General features: G+C 52.0%; 1 protein-coding gene across 10 annotated transcripts in view; it reads right to left on the bottom strand.

The window, feature by feature from the left end:
* The window catches only part of TNIP1 (TNFAIP3 interacting protein 1), a 52,278-nt gene that overhangs the window by 15,770 nt on the left and 11,462 nt on the right, over nt 1-25,046 (bottom strand). For 7 of the 10 annotated variants that reach the window (XM_060144044.1, XM_060144052.1, XM_060144042.1 and 4 more), the window contains 7 exons: nt 15,085-15,256; nt 13,775-13,909; nt 12,068-12,153; nt 10,304-10,384; nt 7,473-7,664; nt 2,783-2,877; nt 1,041-1,161 (listed from right to left, as the gene is read on the bottom strand). In XM_060144044.1, the coding sequence (XP_060000027.1) occupies nt 1,041-1,161; nt 2,783-2,877; nt 7,473-7,664; nt 10,304-10,384; nt 12,068-12,153; nt 13,775-13,909; nt 15,085-15,220 (846 nt within the window). In that variant the 5' untranslated portion in view covers nt 15,221-15,256. The remainder of the gene's footprint in view (nt 1-1,040; nt 1,162-2,782; nt 2,878-7,472; nt 7,665-10,303; nt 10,385-12,067; nt 12,154-13,774; nt 13,910-15,084; nt 15,257-25,046) is intronic. The other 3 variants (XM_060144048.1, XM_060144050.1, XM_060144051.1) reach the window with 2 other exon arrangements.

The following is a 25,046-nucleotide window of genomic DNA, read 5'->3' on the forward strand; positions in this document are numbered from 1 at the left end:
AGCAGAGAGGGGCTTCATGGGCTGGGATTCAGAAGGCCATTCATCGGCATGTTGCCCTCTCACACCCCACATCTGCCTAATAGCAGGTGGATGCAGGAATCTAGATGATGTGATGTCACAGGACCTCTCCAAACCTCCTGCCATAGCTGTCTCACGGAGTAAGAGTCCCAGCCCTGCCTCCCTGACATGTCGAGAGGACGTCCAAATCACATAATGAGTTTGCAAATCCCAGGTAAACTCTACATTGCCACAGAGTAATAAGGAATTAAGTTATTAGGATAATTATTACTATTACACAAGTGTGGGGTTTGTTAAAGACATTGAGTCCTGCTGTACAGCCATTAAATCCCATTAAAGAGGAAAAACATGTCAGTAAAAAGTTGGGACTCAGCTCTGCAGTACAGCACAGACCAGGCGAGGGGCCAGCCAGCTCCTAGCTGGGAACTGGATGTGAGCCAGCGCTGGGAGCTGTGGTGGGAAGGGGGCAGGTGGGCCAGCCCAGGGCATTAGCAGGCCTTGCTGAGTCAGCCCACACCCTGTTCTCTGTATGTCAGAGGCTCCCAGGCAGGAGCTTAACAGAGTCCCTTCAGGGGCTTTCTCAACCTAACACCCTAATACCACCAGGGGTATCTGAGACATTAAACTGATTTTTGGGAGCCACCCTGTAAGAGAGACCTTGACAAACTGGAATGTGTTTAGGGGATATGCCCAGACTGCACAAATGACACGACACCACCTTTGTAAGAAATGACCCAAGGAACTGCAGCTATTCAGCCTGGAGAAGAGAAGGCATGTGGGGGCCAGGGAGCCAGAGTCACAGCCAGCAGGCTGAGCGTGCGTCCCAGGGAATGGGATGCTCCATGTGGCTGGTAGCGGAATAAGGGCTGAGGAGTGGAAGCTACAGGTAGGTGGACTCTCAGGACAAGCCAAGGAAACGCCGTCTAACAACTAGAACCTTCCAGCAGCGGGGCTGGCTCACTGCCTCTGGAGGCTGGGCACCAGCCACTGCAGTGCTGGGGAAGGAGTTTCTGACCACATACCTGCTGCTGTGCGGCTGCCCCCTTCTTGCCCGTGCCTTCCGTCTTTGGTGAGCCTGGCCATCTGGAGGCACCATCTTTGCCGCTGCTCATCAACAACTTCCTGAGCTCCAGGTTTTCCTCCCTGGTTGGAGGCAAAGAGAGAGGTCATATTGCTGGCCCTGGGTTGAGGATCCTGGGGACCTCAGACCTGCTACTCGCCTGAGTTGCAGCTGAGACGTGGGGAGTAAGGCGAGTCCCTGAGACCTGCCCTCAGGTGCAACCAAAAAGGGCATCCTTATGCCACTTTGCTCAGCTTCCCTAGAAGTCTCTGATGCTCACCAACAGGGTTTCCCCAACTGTGAGACGTCTGTATACATGAGATCTCCAGGATACATCCACACTGCATTAAAGAACCCTGGATCACACTCTCTGAGAAAATTCCACCCTTTCCAATTATCCTCAGACGTCCTGTGCGGAGCATGGGGAAAGTCTCAGTTTGGTGCTGATAGGTCCTGAGTGTCTCTCTAGTGCTTGCTAGTCTCCCGTGTTAACAGAGAAAGAGCAGCCTTCAGCCTCAGAGCCTTGAGCGGGCAGTTCGCCAAAACGAATTAACATCCTTCCGTTTTTGTTGTATTCATTATTGGAGGTATCTTCTATTTATTCCAGGTCATGCTGTTTTCCAGTTACTCTAGTGCAAGTTTTCATTATAATAATCTTAAGCAAAAACATGATGGAAATTAAATTCTTAAGTAAATAATAAGGTAGGTGATACAGGACATAAGAAAAATGGTGATGTGGACTCAGGTATGACTGAGATATGGAAACTATTTCTTTGTATTCTATTTGCCAGCTGGTTTCCATGTGATAATAGGAAAACAGAGAAGTAAACTGGCTTTCCCAAGGTCACACAGTGGGGACTTGCATTCTCACCTTCTAATCATGGCTCTTTCCTCCAGCCTGGGTTTTTGGATCCATGGATGGAGTCATTATGGCTATAAAACTCCAACTGCTTGGCCATCCAGAAGTCAATAAGTACATGCTGATTCAAAACAGCACAGTGGATCAGCAGTCACACCTGACTCCCTCTGGGCCTCACAGGCCTCTCCCTGGACCTCAGTTTCCCTCTGCAGGGTGAGGGGTTTGGCCCACATGATCTCAAAAGGCCCTTCAAGCTCTGACAGTCAAGATCAGTGCCTCTCAGGTGTGATCCTGGGTCTACCTACATCGTAATCACAGAGGCCTACTGAAAAATGCAGATGCCTAGGTCTCACCCCAGACCCAATGAATCAGAATCGCAGCACGGGAGTGTCAACTTGCAATGCCTTTCCTGACCCTCAGTGATTCTGATGCACAGTTAAGTCTGAGACCCAGTAGTATAGCCCAGGTGAGCAACCCCTGACTGTTCTCAGGAAGCAGAGCAGGTCAGGATGGTGACCAGCAGGGGGCAGCAAAGTCCAGAGCCCTCTCTCCAACAGCCAGCTAGCTGCTGTTAACAGGCGGAGGGGTAAGTTCCCAAGGAAGGAGTACACTTTGTACAGACCTTCTTCTGAAGCTCTCAAGGCACTTTATACACAAACACTCCCCAAGGTATTAAAAGGACCAGAGAGGAAACACCCAAGGAGAAGGACCAAGAGACCTGACATCCAAAGCAGAGCACTGGGCACAGGCCCCAGAGCACTCAGCCCGGAAATCAGTGCCATGCACCACCGTCTTCCTCCTGCCCATCCGACTCCTCACCCTTCCTCTGAGGAGCCTGGACTTACCGGAGCCTCTCAGCAGCCTGATCCCGCTGTTCCAGGCCCTTGTCCAGCTTGGCCTTAAGGGCCTCATTCTCCTTCCGAAGCTGCTCACACAGGGTCTGCAGGGCAGAGAGGGAGATGCGGGCAAGGTAAGGGAAGGGGTGCACCCCAAATACAGGTTGATGCTAGGGGGCGGGAGGGGCACTAGAGCCACGCCAGGTCCTGACACGGTATCCCCTTTGCAATGGCCTCACCCAAGCCCTCTTGGGATAGCAGGAGCCAAGCCACAAGGCTCACCCAGGCTCCTCTCTGCATCCTCTCCCTCAGGAGCCAGCCATGAGGACGCCGGACCAAGAATCAGCCACAGCGCCTTCTGTTCCTCCAAGGCAGAGAGCACCATCCCTCCTCCTCCTTCACTGCTGTTCCCACAGCCTAGAATGCTCTTCCCCACCAGCCTTCCCCTGGCTGATGACTTCTACTCCTGCTTCAAGTCTTAGCCTAAACGTCACCTCCTCCAAGAAGTCCTCCCTGACTCCCACATCTCAGGTGAGTTAGGTCACCTCCATTATCCTCACTCACAGTCCCCTGCTCTCAACCTTCCTGGTACCTCTGACAATTACAGCTAAAGAACCATCAGTGTCGTTACTTTCTTAATGTCTCTCCCACCCGACTAGTCCATGAATTCCCAGGCGGCTGGGATCCTCTTGCCGCTCTCTTGTCCACTGCAGGATCCTCAGCCCAGGGCCCAGCTCAGCTCGACACTTTGTTGAAGGAATGCAGGACTGATTGGCTGAATGGACCTGAGTCGTAGTAGGCCTAGAGCTTAGGCAATCTGGAGAGTACTCAAGGCAGCCAGGGAGCAAGGTTGTCAGCCGGCAAGTCAGAAGACAAGGCATCGGGTCAAGACCTCACCAATTCCCAGTGTGGCTCAGGATTCCCTCACTTCTGAGACACAGTTAGTTCCCCCACCCACAAAGTGGGGCAACTGCTCCTCCCCTGCCTCCTTTATAGGGCTGCTATGAGGACAAATGAGACCGGGAGAGTGCAAGTGCCTCGTGAGCTGCCAGGCGCTTGGTAACCTTTGAGGACATGTGTTTGAAGTGCTGCAAGGTGGAGGGGGCATGGAAGATGGGAAGCCAGACTCAGGGCCTCACAGATGGAGGGAAGGGAGGTTCTCACTAGTAAGGGTGATGCACCAGGTCAGTACTAAGCGACTCAATCTCTCAACAAATCCATAGTGAGCACCTAACCCATGACCTGTAAATGGCCAGGTGCTCTTCCACTCACCACCTCGGTGGAGCCTCACAGCTTCCCCAAAGCTACGTAACTCATCTCTATTTTAAATGTAGGCTAGTGCACGTGAAATAATGTGCATGAGGTTGTACAGCTCTTGGGAATCACCATTAAACTCCATCTGGCAGATCCTAAATGGTACCTCTTTCGCCTGTGATGAAAGAGCAGAGAAGGGAGGTGGCAGGCTGTGAGCTGGGCTGAGGGCAGAGACAGTGAGCGATATTCACCAGACCTTCTACCCGTTCCCTTCCATGCCCATTTCCCAGACTTGCTGTGACCATGTGACCAGTTCTGGCCAATGCAAGGTGAGTGGTAGTGACAAGTGCCACTTCTGAGCTGGCTCATGCACAATCCTCTGGTCTCTTTTTCCCTATTGCTGCCAAAGGGCACAAGACGGCTGGGGCCTCAATGTGATTGTGGAGCAGAAACAAGCCCCTGCCACACAGAATAGGAGGGAAAACTTTCATGTTATCCAGGGAGATTTCAGACTTGTTTGTTTCCACAGCAAAACCGAGCCCTTTCTGACTAACCCAGGAAAGACTTGAGAAGCTGGATGGAGAACAGAGCCTGGAACTGGTGAGTGGTCAGACATGGAGGAATAGAACACCATTATGACTGGCTGCAATGCCCAGCAGAGGCCCCATGCCATACCTGGCCTTGGAAATGCTGAGTGAACTGAGAAACAAATCAGTGAATGAATGAGGAGGAACCAGATTAATCTACCTCCACCCACAGGCTGGGCAAATACCCAGGATGCAACAGCCCTGAGTGGGGCCTCCAGGGAACAGAACGCCCTGCTGTGGTCTCTAAGGGAAGACCAGGACAAGGCCTCATGTGCTGTCCTTCTAGGCAAGAGGCAAACGCTCTGGGCACAAAGCAGATGGAGAGAGGTCGTCACAAAAGTCATCACCTTCCATCAAAGGGCTTAATAGAGCTCATGTGTGAGTTCATTAGTTCATTCATTCATTTGTTCATTCACCAAACATACATTCAGCACCTATGAACTGCCAGACACTGGGATGCAGTGGTGAATATGACCGACAAGGCACCTGCCCCTCTTGTGAGGCCTACATTCTAGCAGGGAACACAAGGGAAAAAACCAAACACAAAGTAAAGAAACCAACTAATAAAATTATTACAAACTATGATAAGAGTTAAGAGGGAAACAAACAAGAGCCTGATAAAAAATAACAGTGGGGGCCTTCCCTGGTGGCGCAGTGGTTGAGAGTCCACCTGCCGATGCAGGGGACACGGGTTTGTGCCCCGGTCCGGGAAGATCCCACATGCCGTGGAGCGGCTGGGCCCGTGAGCCATGGCCGCTGGGCCTGCGCGTCCGGAGCCTGTGCTCCGCAACGGGAGAGGCCACAACAGTGAGAGGCCCGCGTGCCGGAAAAAAAAAAAAAACAACGGTGGGGGCACTTCCCTGGTGGTCCAGTGGTTAAGACTCTGCGCTTCCACTGCAGGGGGCACGGGTTCAATCCCTGGTCAGAGAACTAAGATCCCACACACCGCACAGCACAGCCCAACAACAACAACAACAAAATCTGAAAAAGAATATTTGCGTATGTGTGTATATGTATTTATATATAAAACTGAATCACTGTGTTGCATACCTAAAACTAACACAACATTGTAAATCAACTATACGTCAATAAAAAAATTTTTTTTAAATAACAAGGGTTGGCAGGACCCCTTTTATGAGACCCAGTATCAATCCTTATTTCAAAGCTGAAAAGTTGGCACTCCCCTGGTGGTGCAGTGGTTAAGAATCCGCCTACCAATGCAGGGGACACGGGTTTGAGCCCTGGTCCGGGAAGGTCCCACATGCCGCGGAGCAACTAAGCCCGTGCGCCACAACTACTGAGCCTGCGCTCTAGAGCCCGCGAGCCACAACTACTGAAGTCCACGTGCACACGCCTAGAGCCTGTGCTCCGCAACAAGAGAAGCCACTGCAACGAAGAGTAACCCCTGCTCTCTGCAACCAGAGAAAAGCCCGCAAGCAGCAACGAAGACCCAATGCAGCCAAAAATTAATTAATTGAAAACAACAACAAAGCTGAAAAGTTGACACTCAAAGTGATCCCACCACAAGCAACGCACCAGGTTCGCCTCCCCAGTGGCTCAGCCTTGACACTTGACATCTCCGGGCCCTGCTGACACCTGAAGGCGGTCTCCCTCGGCCTGGCCCTCCAGGCTCCAATCACTCCTCCAGCCTCCCAGTGTGGCCCCTCACCCAAGGTGGGGGTGGGAGTCCTCTGCTCCCCCCATCTCTCCTCACACCTGTCTCCAGCCTGGACGCCCCTCCTGCTTTTGTCAACCCAGGCCCTTCCCAAAGCTGCACACAGTGGACACCCCAGCACCTCATCCGTCAACTGGGCACTTGCATGTTTGCTGACATGAGTGAGACAACAGGGCGGTGACTGGCCCAGAGGAGGGTCTAGGAAGGAGGAAGACTTGGAGTTACAGCTCTGTCACTAAGGTGACAGATACTCAGGTCCTGAGCAGGTTTTCTTGGAGCCTCAGTTTCACCATCTGTGATTCCTTCCCCACCCCCAAGCCCTCAAGGCTCAGATCCCCTGCCCAGTGTGGATGAGCCATCACCATAAAACCTTAACAGTGACCACTTTTTGAGCACTTACTATGTTCTAGACTGCACAAGGGGCTTCATTTAATACTCAGAGCAATTCCACGAGGGAGGCATTTCCAGCCCCGTGTTACGAATGGGGACAGGGAGGGACCGAGAGGGTAAGTCACTTGCCCGAGGTAAGAGAGCAATAAGGAGTCTACTGGCCAAGGACCATATGGTTCCAAGGCCTGGCCTGGCCTAGGAAGGAAATCTGACTTCATTCCCACAGCACAGGAAGAGTTATAAAAGGAAGCCTCCTCCATTGGGGAGGCAGGTTGGGATGGGAGTTAAGAGCATGGACTTTGGAATACCACAGACCGAGGTTCAAATCCCAGCTGCACCATCTACTAACTGGGGGGCCTTAGGCAAAAAAAAAAAAAAATCACCTCTCAAGGGCTGTGGCCCCACCTGTGAAGTGTGGATAATGATGGTCCTGACTCAGGGGGCAGGGACAGTAACATACAAGGGGCCGGCCTCTGTCCCCTCCCTTTCCCCACCTGTATGTGAAGAACAAAGGCAAGGCTGCTGCCAACCTACCACACCCCAGCCTCGAGAGTAACCCCAACCATGAAATCTGCACCACCCACACCATTATTTCCCGGTTTCCTGCCTCTTCCTCGGCCCTTCTCACAACTTCCTTACCCTGCTCACTGCCTTGAACAAGAAGCCCAAGTCGGGTCCCCATCCTCACCCTCGGAAGTCCCCGTGGTACCCTGGACTCGCCAGAACAGCTGGAGGAAGCAGAGGGGGAACCACATGGCAGACCCCCGGCCACCTTCCCTGGGCCCGGCCTCACCTGCAGGATGGAGGTGCGCTGCTCATTCTTGTGCACCTTGGAAGCCAGCCGGTTGAACTCGAGGGCCATGCGGCCCAGGTGCGTGAAGAGCTGGCTGTGGTCAGGCTCCTCGGCGCACACGCTCAGGGTGGTCTCCAGGCGCTGCAGGTGCAGCATCAGGTTGCCGTCCTCGTGGGGCAGGGGGCCCAGCTCCTGGCGGGGGGAGGGGATGCGGGCCGCTCTTCACCACAGTCTGAGTAGGTGCCGCCGGCCTTCCTCCCTCTGCTTCCCCAATCCTCATGACTCAGTTTCCCCCTCTGATCGCAGCTCAGCCGAGGGACATTCTCCAGTTATGCAGGTTCCCTGTCTGGGGCTGACTCACAGGGCAGGACCCGGGACTCCCAGGCCACTGGCTGGCTTACCAGTGCCGGAGCCACCTTCCTCCCACACGTTGGGCCTTGCTGAGTGCCTGTGGGTAAATCCCTCGTCCCCAGGGCCTCAGAATCCTCATCTACTACACGTACGCATCCCGCTTCTTCTCTTCTACCCCATAGGGTTCTTATGCAAGTGAAATGACACACAAAAACAGCAAGCCCAGGAAGGGGTGTCACTCAATACACAGCACTGCTTCTTCAGCTTAGGAAGGCTTGGCCAGCAGACATCAAAACTGTCTGACTGTTATGTCTATACATGTGTCTTCTTGGGAGTGGTCCAAGCATTCATCAACTTTTCAGAGGACCCAAGACTCAAAACACGTTAGGAATCATAGATAGTTCAAAGAATCCCAATCTAGCAGAGATTTGAGATAGGAAGCAAACTGTGGGCAATATAGTCCAATCTCAGAATCTATCACTCCCTGTCTCTCTCTTTATCTCTTTCCTCTGTCTAGAACACTCTTGGCAAAGACAATGCCTTAGCTATGCGAACACCACGTCCAAGGACCCACAGGGGTAGCTGACAGCTGACTGCATCAAGCCCCTGCCAGGCGTCCGAGTCCCCCTCTTCCCCTGCCTGAGACCCCACCCATCAGGCCCCACGCCTCTTCGGGCTTCATTCCTATGGTGTCCCCTCGGTTCATCCTTCCCAGCACCCCCGTGTCTCAGCTGCTCTAGCAGGCCTCCCCTACCACTTATGGCAGTCGCAGGCCATCAGAGCTACAGGGAGACTCCGGGTTCCAGTTTGGAAACGAAGCTTCGGGGAGAAGGAGGCTGCTCAAAGTTGCCCAGTGAGCCAGTGGCAGAGCCAGGACTGGAACGTGGGCTTCCTGACTCTCCATCTATGGCCACTTCCCTCATCTGAACTCTGCAGCAGTGGGAACGCCCTGACAGCCACAGCGTGCCGTCCAGTGAATGCCTCCATAACACTCTTAGCACCTTATTCTATCAGAGGCTCTTCAGTTCTGTCTTCATCCCCCCACTGCCTCTTCCCACACAGGATATGAGGTGGTGAACGGTGCTCTGTTGAAGGCTGGTGAATTGTTTCATCACCCTGACTTCTCCGACTGGCCTACAAGCTCCCAGAAAGCAGGGAGGCTGTCTTGTCTTTGCTCAGCACAGACTAGGCACATGGTGGGGCTAAGGAGGAACCTATTAACGAGGTGAAGGCTGAGGTCATAGAGTGAAATGCTTTCTGAGCAGGGGGGTCTTGCCTCCTTGGCCAGCTTCTCAGAGCCCTTGGGGATAGAACAGGACAAGGGGACAGAAGTTCCCAGGGGACAAAACACAGAACGTTTCTGATACTCAGAGCAGCCGCTCATCACTGAAGGCATGCTAGTGTAAGCTGCATGACAACTTGATGAGGACCTTGCACTGGGGACTGACAGACACAAGATGCAATCAGTGAACTAAAGAGCAACATTTTTTTTTGCCTTGTTAATTCAATATTTTTAATTTAATTACATTTTCACTAATTTTTTGGCTTTTAACTTAAAATTTTAACATTTTAATCAACTATTTGTAGCTTAAAAAGTCAAATTGTTTTACAAGGTTTATAATGGAAACCAGCAGTTTCCTGTCTCACTTCCCTCCACGTCCCAGTTACCACTTCCCAAAGCCATTCACTTCACATGCAAAGAGCAACATTTGTGCCCCAAATCCTTGGTAGAATGAGGCAGTGGTGACCAAGGTATCCGGGAAGGGTTATACCACTTATTGCCTGTATAACAATCAAAAAATCTCAAAGTGAGGAAGGAGGAAGGAGGAGGAGAGGGCAGGACTTGAAGACTTTTGAACAACGTTCCACACCTTTCTCAGTGGTTCTCCAATAAGTCTGCCATTTTAAGAGAAAACAGGACAACACAGTTGGAATAAAGGCAGCAAGTAGGGTAAAGTAGAGAATGAGGATGCCAGGTGGACACCCCAGAGCTGGAGGGGAGTGTGTGTGTGTGCGTGCGCGCATGCGTGCGTGTATGTGTAAGTGCAAGGTTTAACCTCCTACCTGCATGCCCCAAAGGGGAGCCTGGGAGCAGCCAAGAGCCTGCACAGAAGGGCCACATCTGCCTCAAGCTGCTCTGGGTTTCTCTGACCCTTTCTACCCAGGCTACGAGCCCACAGGCCCAAAGGCTGAGTCAGAGCCTGCGGAGGTGCCCAGCACTTGGCGGAGGCCAGCGGGGCTGGCAACGTGCCCGGGCTTTCACAATGGTCGGGTGCTTGTGTGGCTCACACGGAAGTCACCAGCCACGGATTTGCATATGTGAGCGAGAAGCACCCCCTGGTGCTGGCCCCTCAAGCGTATCCCTAGTGACTCCGGGGTGCCCAGGGGATATAAGCGGGTCCTGTGCCTCTCACGCGGGGCCAGGTGACTGAAACAGAGAGGAGACGGGGGATATGCCCAGGGACCTGCCGTCCACTCACCATGGTATTTCTGGTGTGGCCACCGCTCTCTGGTGAAGAATGCCCGTCGGCAGGGACCACTTCAAATTCAGAGGAGGTGCTCTGTGCAGAAAAAGGGGGTCAGGGGCTGCCTGAGAGAAAAACGCCTCGCCCGTCCTCTGGGGCCCCATGGCTGAGAGTACAGCGGGGTCAGAGAATGGAAGGAGGAAACCCCTCCTCACGTCCAAGTCCTCTGGGCAGGAGGAGAGCCGGCCCAGGATGAGCTCACAGACCACGAAGCAGGAATGACTCCCAGCAAGTCAGCCCGCAACCCACTGTGTGACTCAAGGTCACATCCCTCTGTGGCCAGTTTCCTCATCTGTAGAACAGGGATACTGGACTAGCTGACTTTAAACCGCTAGCACTTTAGGATCGTATCTTTCTTAATGGCTTTGCACTTTTAAAATGTTTTCATGAACTCCATTTTTTCTCAGAGCAACCCATGGAGTGGTCAGAAGGTTATATCCCCATTTGTCAGATGAGGAAACTGAAGGCATATCATTAATAAATGCAAAAGTAGGACTGCATTTAAGGACTGCAAATCTAACATTCCTGCTATGGCACCAGAGCTGTCTCTTGGGCCTAGGTGTCTCTGACTGGTCACCTGGAGAACACAGACAACAGTTAGTGTGGCCACAGCCATGGTGGTCCTGTGCCAGCCTTGCCAACCCAGCCCCAGAGATCCCAGGGGAGTGGACTGATCTGGGACAAGTCCCAACAAGACATCCACAAACTTGGAGAGACTTTCAGGACACACCTAAATCCAGGGAGGCCAAGGACTCCAGTCTCCCCCACATCACCCAGCCACTCCAAGTAGAAGGTACTGGTTGTGCCACCAGAGGATGGGCCAATGGTCCCTCTGGACCAGCAACTGGCTCTGGGATTGCTGTTAAACCTGGTCGAACAGCAGAAGCCCCATGGCCACCAAGGGCCCAGCTTTGGATCTCGGCGCCACCCTAGACAGTTTCCCTTTCACCTCTCCGTTTCCTCAGCTGTCTGCATGACCTCACAAAATGTTCTTCTCTCTCTGGATCTGATCTGATCTGTGGGATGGAGACTCTAACTGATACGACTGGGACTTCCCTGGTAGTCCAGTGGTTGAGAATCTGCCTTCCAATGCAGGGGACGCGGGTTCAATCCCTGGTTGGGGAACTAAGATCCCACATGACGCAGGGCAACTAAGGCCCCGTGCGCGCGCGCGTGCCACCTACAGAGCCCACGCATCACAGCTAGAGAGAAGCCTGTGCACCCCAATGAAAGAGCCCGCGTGCTGCAACTAAGACCAGATGCAGCCAAATATAAATAAATAAATAAATATTTTTAAAAATTTAAAAATAAAAATATATGATACGACCACCTGGGTCCCTTCCAGTCCTAGGATACCAAGCAAAACTTCTCAAGGCAAATCTGCAGAAGACAGTTTCTGAGCCCCTGTTGAGCAGGGGAGTTCGCTGTCACATCCGCCTACTTTCTGAGCACCGTGCAGTCGATACATGCTTAACATTATGCAACCTAGCAAATGGGAGGAACTCCTTGTACATATCAGGGTCTTCCTGGTAAGATTTAACTCTGACCTTCATTTGAAAATGGGTAAACCGAGGCCCCAGAGAGATTGAGATCAACTTGCCAACATCACCCAGCAAGTCAGAACCCAGGTTTCCTGACCCCAAACCTCTCTCTTGCTGTTCTGCCAATGGGACCTTGAAATCCAGGCAACTTTCAGCCGTGACTCCAAATGCAACTTACACTTGCTGGAGGTTTGGGGACTGGCTCTGGCTTGTCGCTGGGGTGTGCAGGGTCAGCGGGGGTTGCTGGAACATCTGCATCCTTTCCTGGACAATTGAGAAAACATGGGTGAGCAGCAGGGAAAGGGGAAAAGCCCAGATGCTGCCCCCTTAAGGACAGCCTTGGCCAGGAAAGTTCTCAGACAGAGTTCCCTACACGAGTCTGGGAAAATGGGAGGTGGTCCCAGCAGGGCCCGGTAGCCTGGGAGAACGATTGGCTCTGGAATGACGGGGTAGAACCTGGGCAGAGAGACCATCTTCCCTGGATTTGCTGGGAAAATCCCAAGGTGGCCACTGCTCCTTGCTACCCTGGACCTGCCTCAATGATGACAAGGATGACAATTTACAATTAACAAAGTGTTTTTATATTTATTATCTCAGCCAATTCTCAAGACGGCTCTGTGTCCCCATTTTAAAGGTAAGAAAACTGAGGCATGGAAAGGTCACCAACTGGCCCACGGTCACACAGTTGGCAACTGCAGACAGAACCAGGACTCAAACTTAGCTCTCCTTCCCCGAATTCTTGGCACTCTGGCCACAGGGGGCCCCTTGAGGGGAGTTGCACGGCTCCCTCTAGGGATAGGCCCGGCACCCAACCAGGACTCAGAAAGCGCTACTGAATGGACAAGTGGAAGCTGGAAACATCCATTGCCTGCAGAACAGTGGACTCTGTGAGCATCACTTTCCTCCATGTGTCCATTCACTAAATATAGCCAGCAGCCAAATGGAAGGTTGGCACACTGGCATGGGCTGAGACCGTAAGGTGGGGCTGCAGCAGGAGGCATCTAAGCCCCATGTCGGGGGGCACCTTTTCCTCCCTAGACCCAGACCTTGTCCTGGACTTGGAGACATGCCAGGGGAATGCATGGTGATCACACACAGGACTTTAACCCTAAGTCATAGTCAACGCTTTCCGTTAATAGGTAGCATATGGGGCTTCCCTGGTGGCGCAGTGGTTGAAAGTCCACCTGCCGATGCAGGGGACGCGGGTTCATGCCCCAGTCCAGGAAGATCCTGCGTGCCGCGGAGCGGCTGGGCCTGTGAGCCATGGCCGTTGAGCCTGCGCGTCCAGAGCCTGTGCTCCGCAACGGGAGAGGCCACAACAGGGAGAGGCCCGCATACCACAAAAAAAAAAAAAAAAAGAAGGTAGCATATGGACCTGACATCTGAAAGACACTGCAGCAGGCTGATAGGCAAATCTAGTTCTTCCACAAGCCTCAGCTTCCTCACCTGTAAAATGGAAGGAGGGGGGCCAGACCAGAGAGCTTCTGACTCAGATGCCAACTCTAGTGACCCTAAGTGGCTGCCTGGAGCATGATGCCGGGCACATAGTAGCTGCTCATTAAATATTTGCTGAATAAGTTACGCTGATAAAGATCCTGAGTCCACATCCTGGGTGCAGTGGATTGTTGTGATCCATTTCTAATGTCTGCCAGGGCCTCAGGACTGCTGAGTCACCAGCTATCTTTGGACAAGGTTATTTTGAAGTCCTTTCCAAATCTGACCTTCTGGGGGATTCTATAGCCAGAACATGACTGGGAGGATGGCCTGCGGCCTAAGGATAAATGAAGGAGAGGTGGATTTCTGATTAAGAAGGGAGTCCACGGTTAAGGGATTAGAAAGTAAGGAGTACGGGCAAGGCAGAGGACCGCCTGGGCTCCTCTTGTACCTGTGAGCTCAGCCAGGTGGTCGAAGGAGGCCAAAGAGGGAGACGGCGGTGGGAGCAGCTCACTGTCCTTGACCAGCTCCTCTGCCTTCTGCCGCAGCCTGGACGCTTCCATCTGGGACTCTTCCAAAAGCTCCCCTGGGGAGACAATGGGGGAAGGAGGAATAAAAGGAATTACTCAGTTCAGTGCGCTCATTCTCCCATCCCTAGCCTCTAAGCCTGCTTCTACCTGGGTTCTGGAGCTGCAGGCCCTGGGTTTCACTCCCTGCATCACCTTGTGGGCTGAGTGGGACACACGTCATTCTAGCCCACAACCAGAAAGAGGCCTGATGAGGAAGAGCCCTGCAACCAGGGGAAAAGGAGCAGAGGGGAATCTAGAACAAACTCCTGGTCCCTGGCACCCTCTTCCTGCCCCACTCCCACCGCACCTGGCTGGGGACTCCACAAAGCCAGGGGCTCTTTTAGGCCCACCATCATGGTCCCGGGGGGCTACCCACAGCCTACGGCCTGCAGTCAGGGACTGCCTGAAGGGAGGAGACCCTCCATAACATCAACCACCCCTCTAGGCCTCGTTTGCCTTCTTTTGTAAGTGGAGACAGGGAAACTCCATCCCTCCTCCCCAAATCTGCCATTCCAAGGAGAGATCTGCCAAGCAAGGAGAAAGCATTTGGAAAATTGGGAGCTGTGCTCTCCCCCAAAGCCTAAGCCCAGAGAAGGTGGCAGCAAGGCAAAGGAGGAGTTTGGAGGAAAGAGAGTCCCCTCTGGATGGGGAAATCAATGAAAGCCTCTCATGGAGGAAAAGACGGCATCTGAGCTGGGTACTGACAGATGGGGACCAGTCAGTCATGTGGAGGTAAGCAGGCTTGTTCTGGGCAGTGGCGACAGCTTGAGGAAAAGCCAGGAACAGAGAAACCAAGGGGCCTCCTCCCGCCTTGCTTCAAGCCAAGCTCAGCTCCCTGCTCTAACACTTGGGGACCGTACCCTGGTTGCCCTGGTGATGCCAGCTCTCCCCATTTCTGGTGCTTCTGGAAGATGGGCCATTCTGTTTCCCTGTCTGCTAATTGGGCCTGCCAGCTCCCTCTCCGCCACCCCAGGCCTCCTTCTCAGTCCCTCAAGGTATTCTGAGTCTTGTCATCATGGTTCTGGGGTGCTAGGGACTCAGGGCTGGGAATACTGCCACCGTGCTACAGAAGTACACAAAGACACAGCTGTGGGGCAGGAGGGAGAGGGATGACTTGGGCAGAAGCATATGCCAGCTGGCACTGCAGGCTGCAGGGGGGAGGCTTGCAGGCAGAGTGCAGGGTCTGCTTTACCTAACATCTTTATCCCTTGCATTTTTTCCTTCAGTCTGGAATTCTCCTCCACTAGGCGCTCAAAAGCTGCGGACACCTCGCCCAGAGGTACGCCGCCCCCAGGGTCGTAGATCCGGTATGGTCCTCTCCCTTCCATGATGGTGGCTCAGCCCCTGCCGTGGTGCCCGCCTGGCTGTAAGGACAACAGCAGTATGTCAGGGGGCTGGCCAAGCCACTGAGGCATCCTAGTCAATCAGTGCCCCAGAAGGCAGTCACCATAACACAGAAGAGAACACAGCACTTCAGACTGCCTGGCCACAGTACAGCAGAGCAGAATAGTCACCTCCTTTGATCTGGAAACTTTGCCTCTATTAATGCAACCTAAGAATGGCATCAGTTTCTTTCAGCAGCCTCACTGTACCACCGGTTCATTTGGAACAGCAGTCAACTGTGAGGTGCAATGTGGAGTACAAGAAAGAGCACTGGCCTTGGAGTCAAAACACTTGAGCTCATGTCCTGTTGACAGGGTCCAGAAGAAGAGGACCCTGCATCACTGCATCCGCAGCACCCAGCATGGTGTTAGCTATGACAGGAATGCCCAATAAACACTTATCAAATGAATAAATAGTCTAGCTATTAACTCACTGTGGGATTGTGGGCAGTCCCTTCCCCTCTTGGAGGAGGGGAAATGAAAGTCTTACACTAAATCAGTGATCTTTAAAATGAAATGTTTGTGACCAAAGGGATAAGCAAGTCAATCCAATCTGAATTTCCATTTATATGTGCACTATCTTTTTTAAAAGAAAGAACAAGAAGAAAACCCCCTGACTAATATTTACTATATGAATTGACACTGTCAACCTCCTCCTTCCAGTTCTAATGAACAGACGGATTTTCCATCAAAGCACCATCTACTTGTGCAGCAAGTGCTCTGCATTACTCTGTTCAATTTCACCAGCTTTATTTCATTTGAAACCACTGTGCAAAGTGATTTCAGAATCCGAGTTCTGTGACTTAGCAGAGAAACTTCTTTCTTGCATTCATTCATTCCACAATTATTTACTGAGCATCTATTCTGTGCTGGGTGCTAGTCTAGGTGCTAGGTAATTATCAGCAAACAAAATAGACAAAAATCCTTCTTGGAGCTTACATTCTAGAGATGGAGGTAGACAAGTAGATACATAGTGAGAGAGATGAACATAGTATTAGGGGTGATAAAAACATCTACGGACAAAAATTAAGCAGGAAGTTTGAGGCAGGGACTTTATAGAAGGAGGTGAGGGAACTAGCCATGCTGATATCTGGGGGAATAATAGTTCAGGCAGAGAGAACAGTAAGTGCAAAGGCCCTGAGGCTGAAAAACTGATTCAGCCTCCAGCCCTACAAAGAGCTTACTAACCACGAAAGAGCTCCAAAGGTCTCCACCGGGGACTTCAGAAGGACTTGGGGCCCCGAAACCTCCCTCCCAAGACACACCACCCCCAGGGCCAAAATGATTTCAGTCACGAGTCCTCAAAGGCCCTTTGAGCACCCACAAGTGCTCACTGCAAGAAAAGAGTAAAAAGGGACTAATAATAACAGCCACCATTCATTAACCTACTTGCCAGGCACTGCATTAAGCCCTTCAGATGCATTATCTCAGTCAAACTGCACAACAACCCTAAAGTACATAGGAAATTATCCTCACTTTATAATGGAGGCTTGGTGAGGTTAAGTAACTCAGCCAGGATTACACAGCCAGCAAGTGAGGGCCAAGATGAAAATCCAGCTCCACCTAAGAAAGCCGAGCTGATCACCTGCTGTCCTCACCCAGCTGCCAAGACTCAGGCCAGACGGGCAAAATGCAAGTTCAAGCCTATTTGCAGGGTAACATGGGTACCTTCTGGGCTGTTTCCCCTGCCTTGCAGCACAAGAGATAAACAAGGATTTTGCCCAGAGGGTCCACATTACCATGGGATGCCATGAGCCAGGAGGAAAAACAAAATTCTGGTGAGAGGGACCTTTCCCCCAAAGACTAATGAAAAAGAGAAACACACACTTGAGAGGCACCCACGCCCTGCTGAGCCCCACAGAGGCAAAGGACAGCTGCCCACACACCCAACACAAAAGTCACCAGCCAGCTTAGGGGGGACTTATTTTTAACTTGAAAGGTCAATGTTACACAGCAGAGCAATAAAGCTTTGAAGTGGTCACTGAATTAAAAGACAGTGTGGGTAAGGCACTTGACACAATGACTAGCATATAGCAAGGAGCTTGAAATGTTGGTAGATGTTGGGGGCATCCTTCCTCTATGCTCCCCTTTCTCCTGTGTGCCTCTCCAGCAAGCCCTTACGCCCAGTATGGAATATATATGACTGAGGTAAGCCTATGTGCATCTGACTGAGAACCTCCTGGAGGCAGGGGCATGCTCTCCTCATCTCTGTTGCCAGCACAGGCCTGGCACTTGGGAGGTGAGCCGTGATTAAGAGCTGAATGGAGTTCACAGATGGGGAGACCAAGAGCCGGAGGGGCCGTAGCCACCTTTGGTGATAAGTGACAGCAGGTGTCCGGGTTCCTGCTCACCACTCCACACTCACCCTACATGGAACTCACAGCTGACATTATGTGATGATTTGGGAATGTTTTTACTCCACATCTGGCTTGCCCAATAGATTAGAAGCTCCACGAGAGCAGGGGCCGAGATCACCTGGTCTACCAGGGTATCTTCAGAGTGGTCCAGAATAGAGCCCCAATAAACCTCTGATCAGAACAGAGAGACAGAAAGGGCCAGAGGAACCCTTGACCCTACGCCTGCCTCCTGACAGGCCATGTGTAAACATCCTGAGAGCCTAACCGTGATCCACGGACCAGAAGCACCTGGACAGCCATACATATATACTTCTAGAATCGAGGCTGGCACAGCCAAGATCTCTCAGAGATGCCCAGATGTAAGGCCAAGCGACAGAGCAGGATGCAGGATACAGGAATTGAAACCCCACCTCTACATCCTCCAAACCACGTGTGCTCTCCCTCAGCGCTGGGGAGCCGACAGGGAAGCGGACTCACGGGAAGCAGCGGAGGGGCAGGCAGGGCTATTCTCCTGACTCCAGCCTGGGCAGCTGGGGGGCAGGGGGAGAAACAGGCTACAGGCAGAGGGAGCCCAGACCAAACAGTCTACTGTGAGAAAGTCCTCTCTGGAGATCAGAGGAGCTGCCCAAGGGAGGGTCTGGACTTCTGGAGGAAAGAAACACAAAGACAGGAATGGGGAATTTCCACGTCCTGCTGACCTCATGCCCAGATGGTCAGCGGCAGTTCCAGGATGACCGCCGGGCAGATGGGAACTCTCCTCCTGGTCTGTGTGGTTTTTAGGCCTTTCCTGGAGAGGGGATTCTTTCCCAGGATGACAGAGCTGGACGGGAATCTCCAAGGGCAACAAGGCCAAGCCCGTTACCAGGCGCCCCAGGGGTCTCGGAATGCGGGGCTGCATCACTGTCCTGCCTCCCTGGCTGACAGCACATTTCCCCTCTGTCACAGACCGCAGGAGTGGGTGTGGACAGGGGAAGGAAGCGCTGACCACCCACACGCCTTGCATGGGGCAGTACGGGAGCTCAGCGCCTAGGCATCCCGGGGCGTGAGCTGACCTGACCCTCCCTCATGGTGTGAGGGCAGCAGTCAGGCCCCAGAGCAGGAAGACCAAGGTCACACAAAACGTCAGGATGGAGCTGGAAGGTGCCTGCTCTCTCTCCAGTCTGCCAGTGCTCCCACCCTCCATTTCTGCTCCTGTGCTGCAATCCCACTGCAAAGCAGAGGCCCCACCCACATTCTTGCCACGTCTGGCCTGGACTCCATACCTACCTGAGCCTGGTTCCTTTAAATTTAAAGCTACAGATCAGGTGACCCGCCAGCAGTGGACACCAACCTGCCTTCCGAAAACAGAAACCGTCGGTGGGGAAGCGGCAGCCAGCTCAGACCTTCTTCCAAGACAAGATCTTGGCTCAGGGCAGGGGGGTGGGATCCCACAGCCCACCCTGAGAGGCCTGGGGGTGCCCGCTGGAACCAGAAAGTCCCGATTTAGGGGCAAAAAAGGGCCCAGAGAGATGCCAGGCCAGACAGCGACGACAGAGTGAAACGACGGAGGCGATCCTGTTGAAACTGAAGGAGCCACCAGCCCAAAAAAGGAGGAAGAGCCGGCGTGACAGAACGACAGGTGAGCAGCTAAGGGGATGGGGGGGGTGGGAACGTGGGCCCAAATCACAACCGCCACCCAAGAGGATGATGACGGTTGAAAAAGGCTAGATTCAGAATTAAATTTACATTCCAGCTTCTGCACTGAAATGCTTCAGCCCATCAGAAGCTGCCTTGTGATCAGCCATGTGCTGGTGCCAGAAGTAGGAGCTCCTAGGTATGAATGAATGATATGAATTTGCATAGCCAGTAACATTTGCAAACTACCTAGAGTTTCCCAAGCATTGTTTTTCTGTCACAACAGCCTTGGAAAGAAGGCATGGCTGATGTCTGTTCGACAGATGAGGAAACTGAGGACCACTTGGGAACTTAGTCTGATCTAATGCTACTGGGCACTGGCTGCATCCTGAGGTCAGTTAGATGTTGCAGCTCTGGGGGAAGTGAAGTTCTCCCTGGACCAGAGGAAAACTCCTGAGTAGATCTCTGGTACTGGGAGTTGGGAGGTCACGGTGGCCAGCAGCCTCATCCCCAGGCAAAGGCAGGGGCTGGCAGGGATGCTGGTGGGTGGGGGTGACAGCGTGGTGAAGGGAAGGGGTCTTCAGGAGGAAGGCACAGGACAGGAAATCAGAGGTCCTGATGTCTACTCTCTTGCCCGCTCTGATGGGCATGGGCAAGCTGTCCACTCTCTGTACCTCAGTTCCCTCACAGGCACAGGGAGGAGCCTGGACCAGAGGGAAACTGGGTGATGACTTAAAACTGGCCTAAGGATCCACGGAGACCCAAGCCTGGCTTGGGAGCCAGCCACAAGGCAAGGAAAGAGACGGGACCCAGCACACTGGAGATAAAACAGCCTTGGAGTCAGGAAGAAAGGGGCCCAGTAGGGTGGGATCTGGGGGTAAGCAGGTGAGGCACGCAGGGTGCAAAACAAAAGGGGCGCCCAAGTGCACGCAAGAGACCCTGAGCGGGAGCCCTCCTTACACACTGCACCTGTGGCCTCACCTGCGCCTGCCTCCCCCTGGTCCAGCTCTGCCCACCCCTGCAGGCTGTGTGATACTGGACCAGTCCCTCACCTTTTCTGAGCCTCAGCTGCCTCATCTGCAAAATAGGAATAATAACAGAATCCACGGCAGGTCAGATTAAGGAAGTTAAATGAAATAATATATGTATAATTGGAAGGGAGTTCTCACTTTCTACTTCCCAATTGTTTATTTAACAAAGAAATGTATTCATTTTGTAATAAGATTTCCTAAACAATAATAATAATAATAGTACCTCACTAAGTACCTGGCACTCAGTAGGTTCTTACTAAAAGGTTGAGGCAGCCCCATAACTGTGCCCAGCTGATTGGTTATGGCATCCACTTAATTTCTGTGAACTGCAAATAACTGTTAAGCAGGGACACTGGGACAACACCACAGCTGGTGAAGCTGAAGCTACAAGAAGCCCATGGACCAAGGCGATGCTCATGAAAGATTAGGAATCATCTGAGTCTCATTTTCCTCAATTGCAAATGGGAATATCTTCCAAGTCCCCCAAGGGCTAACGGGAAGTGAGGCATCATGAAAGCACCTCACAAACTAAAGCAAAAATCTGTCCACATCTGCACTTCGTGATGACCTCCAGTCCTCCTCACCCATTTCACAATCAGGGAAACTGGGGCTCCAGGTCCATCCATCAAAGAGCAGGCGGTGCCCTCTTGATGGCTGTCAGCAGAGAGACAGCACCTATTTAGATGGTCTGTACCCAGGGAGCCCGCCTTAGCATCCTCCCCAGTGAGGAGCCAAAGATTTAATCAGTCTTTCCAACCAACTCAGTAATAAAGAGGCTGCAGGCATGGGGTGTAATATGAGGAACAGGTGGGGCTCAGGAATCGTAGGATCTAGTCAACGTACACCAAGGCAAATATCTTCCATCACCCAGCCTCAGTTTTCTAAAAGGAGAGGTTAGCAACAATAGCAATAATACAACAAAAGGGGGAAGACTAGACAAACTTTAAGGCCCCTTCTAGTTCTAACTTTCCAGAACTTGCAGTTTATTGTCATCCCTTTCTAAAACCTTTTGACCTTAAAAAGCCTGCTCTCCCCAGCTCCAATCCCTCCCAATGCCCAAGCAGATTTCCCTGCCTCATCGATCCTCCTGCAGTGCTATCAGGGGTGCTGTCGCCTCCCCAAGAGCAGTGAGAAACCCCTGGATGATGTCTGCAGCCTTTTCCCAGGTCCTGCCCTCCTCTCTGGCCTGCACTCAGGCTCTCCAGCTCAGCCCGAGAACTGTGTCCTTCAAACATGGCACACGTCTCTGTGTCCTTCTTCCCCTCCTCCCCTCCACTGACTCACCCACAGAGGGAGCCCCACTGCCCCCACTTAGCCTCCAAGACCCAGGCTCTACACTATCAGCCTAGGGACAGTGGGGAGGACCAGGGCCATCAGCTGGCTGGAAACGCTGCAAAAGTCGACCAAAGAGCATGTAACTAAAGCTGGGAGAGGGCCTGACAGTTGTGTGCTACCATATGCCAGGCACTAGGCTGGCATCATTACCAACATTATTACCTCATTTTCTTCTCACCACACAGAGATAAAAATTCTTATCCCTGTTTTCCAGCAAGGAAACCAATCCTCTCGGCTAGATGGCATAATCTCTATTTTTCAGATGAGGAAGCAGACTCAGAGAGGTTAAGTCACTTGCCTAAGGACACACAGCCGGTTAGTGGCAGAACAAAGAATCCAGCCTTGATCTATCAGACTTCAACATTGGTGCCCTTTCCACTAGCCTGCACTGACTGAGGGGCACAGGGCTCTGTGTCTCAGGGGGAGGACACCAGTCCTGCCTGTTGTCCCACTATCAGGAACATGCCCCAGGTTCTAGGTCCCTACCTCTATGTGTTGCTAACTTTGCCTCAGGTACCAGTCTGCCCTTGATTGCCAGCAGTCAACAAGGCTTAGACTCTCAGGATGAAAGGAAGCTCAGGGGAAATTCGGTCCTGTGCTTATCCGGTCCCCAGGGGAGCCAGGGGACTCTGGTTGACCATCTTTAGTGACCCAGACCAACTTCCTCCTCCAGGAGCCTCCCCTGGGCAGCCAGCATTGGCTGTAGTTAGGCTACTCCCAGTTCTGCTTCCACTGACCCTTGCTCTGCTTCCTGGGGTTCCCTAGAATAAGGAACAAGATGACCCTCTTCTCCATCTCAGACCTGAGGAGATTTGGAACCTGCAGCATTCTGTCAAAGCAGTTTAGCCCTTGTTCCCTGCATCGCCCTTTGTAGGGACTGGCTTCCAGATCCCTCCGCATCCACCCCCTCAACCCTCCACCCCCACCCTATCTGCAGCTGGCTTTGAAACTGGACACAACACTCCAGGTGTGGTTTGCCTGACCAAAGAGAGCAAGTTTCACCTCCACCCTTTCAGGTATTATGTTTCTACTGATGTCGTCTTGTGGACATTTGCTTTTCCTATAGCTGGCTGCCCACACTAAAGAATGTCCTTTCTCAATGACGTCAACAATCAGGCTTGTATGCCTGATTGGCTGAGAAGAAAGTTCTCTTGTAGAAAAGTATGCTTGAGGAGGTTTCAACTATCTAAAGGGTCAGAGGTAACTGACTGGGTAATCGCCTATTTAAGTAAGCTAGGAATCTCTGTGTCACTATACACAGAGACTGGACAAAGATGTGCACTGCCACACACTCTGTAACAGCAAAAACATCCTGAATGTTCATCAAGTGAGGACTAGTTTAATAAACTATGGTGCATTCATTCAATGTACTACTTATACAGCCATCAAAAAGAATGGGGCAGACTGCTTTGCAATGGCAGAAAGGTGCCCATAAAATATTGTTAAGGGGACTTCCCTGGTGGCGCAGTGGTTAAGAATCTGCCTGCCAATGCAGGGGACACGGGTTCGAGCGCTGGTCTGGGAAGATCCCACATGCCGCGGAGCAACTGAGCCCGTGTGCCACAACTACTGAATTCCGTGCGCCTAGAGCCCGTGCTCCGCGACAAGAGAAGCCACTGCGATGAGAAGCCCGCACACCACAATGAAGAGTAGCCCCCGCTCGCCACAACCAGAGAAAGCCCGTGCGCAGCAACTAAGACCCAACGCAGCCAAAAATAAATAAGTAAATATTTATTTATTAAGAAAAAAATTGTTAAGGAAAAAAGCAAAGTATAGATTTATATGTATAATAGGATACTATTTACTAAACAACACACAACTACGTGTGCATATATGTGTGTGTGTGTGTGTATGTATACATATATGTATGAAATCTTAAATGTGCATAGATAAAGGTCTGGAAAGATACACACCGAACTGCTGCTAGTAGACAGATCTAGAGAAGGACTTGGGCTAGGGGACTGTAATCAAAAGAAACTTTTTTTTTAACCTAGTTTTTTAACTCTTTACAATGGAATCTAGTCCTGTTCTATTTTTAAAATTAATTTTAAAATACAGGCTGGAGAGAAAGAGGAGAAAAGAACACAACTTTCATTTTTTACGTTATACGTTTGGTATTGCTTGAGTTTTTGGAGTTTTTTCTCTAATGAATACATGTTATTTTGTAACACTTTTAAAGGGAGAGTTTAATTTTTTGTTTGTTTTTAAGTTAAGTGGCTTGACAAGGCCAGAACAAGAGGAAAGGGCTACTGTTCTGGCACCAAATGAGGCTGGAGGGCTGCGGGCAGGGATGAGAGCCTCCTTATTATGAATCTGCTTCACGTGGACAGACAGGCTATAGGGACTGAATCATAAATAAGGAGGGAAAGCCCAGGGACAAGTTTTCTAGTCAAGGAATGTGGTAGATGGAGACCTGGCAACTGTAAAGGAGAGTTTCAACCTGGAACCCGCCAGAAAGGATCTGGTTTCAGGAAGGTCAGGGCTGGGCTTGAGGTGACAAAGGCGGGAAGAAAAGCACCGGACTTTGGTGCTGGAAACAAGGGCGAAGCTTCCCACCCATTGCCTGTGGGCCCTCACACGGGGACTTATACCTGTTTGGCTGGAGAGGAAGCCGAGTCAAAACAGGTGCAGAGCTGGGCTCAAGGTGGCACGGTTCCCAAGGGACAAAGGAGACCAGCCCCACCTGATCATCAGTCCCCAGCCTGTACTCCCCACTGCCAACAGCCCCCTAAGAAGGGCTGAGAAGGCAGCCCAAGCAACCCCAGCCCTCTTTCTTTCACCTCCTCACGGTTCCTGGGATCCACAGGTACAAATACTCTGCGCCGAGAAGCCCGGCTTCCCTCCCAGCAGCTGTGACTCTCTTAACCTAGGAGGAGCACATCCACTATCAGCCACAGGGACAAAGAGCACTAGGCCCAACCTTGGGACAAAAGGGAAGGGAGGGCTTCCCTGGTGGCGCAGTGGTTGAGAGTCCGCCTGCCGGTGCAGGGGACGCGGGTGCGTGCCCCGGTCTGGGAAGATTCCCACATGCCACAGAGCGGCTAGGCCCGTGAGCCATGGCCGCTAAGCCTGCGCGTCCTGAGCCTGTGCTCCGCAACGGGAGAGGCCACAACAGTGAGAGGCCCGCGTACAGCGGAAAAAAAAAAAAAAAAAAAAAAAAAAAGGGAAGGGAGACTCGACTGTCCTCCTGTCTACCTGACCCCAAAATGCCCAAAGCTGGTTTATCCAACAAAGGCTTTCTCCAGCCCTGTAACTCCCTCCTCCAAGGGAGAAGATGACAACTTTTGAGAATTCCCCTCATACCAAATATGGTGTAAAGAGGGTTTAATGGGTTCAACTCCTGGTTCTGCTCCCTCACCAAGTGACCCTGAGCAGTCCTCACTTTCCTGGTTTCTTCCCCCTATGGAAATGCTGTGAGGACCAACTGGGAACACT

This window comes from Lagenorhynchus albirostris, chromosome 3 (genome assembly GCF_949774975.1).
Source record: "Lagenorhynchus albirostris chromosome 3, mLagAlb1.1, whole genome shotgun sequence".
Classification (NCBI taxonomy): domain Eukaryota; kingdom Metazoa; phylum Chordata; class Mammalia; order Artiodactyla; family Delphinidae; genus Lagenorhynchus; species Lagenorhynchus albirostris.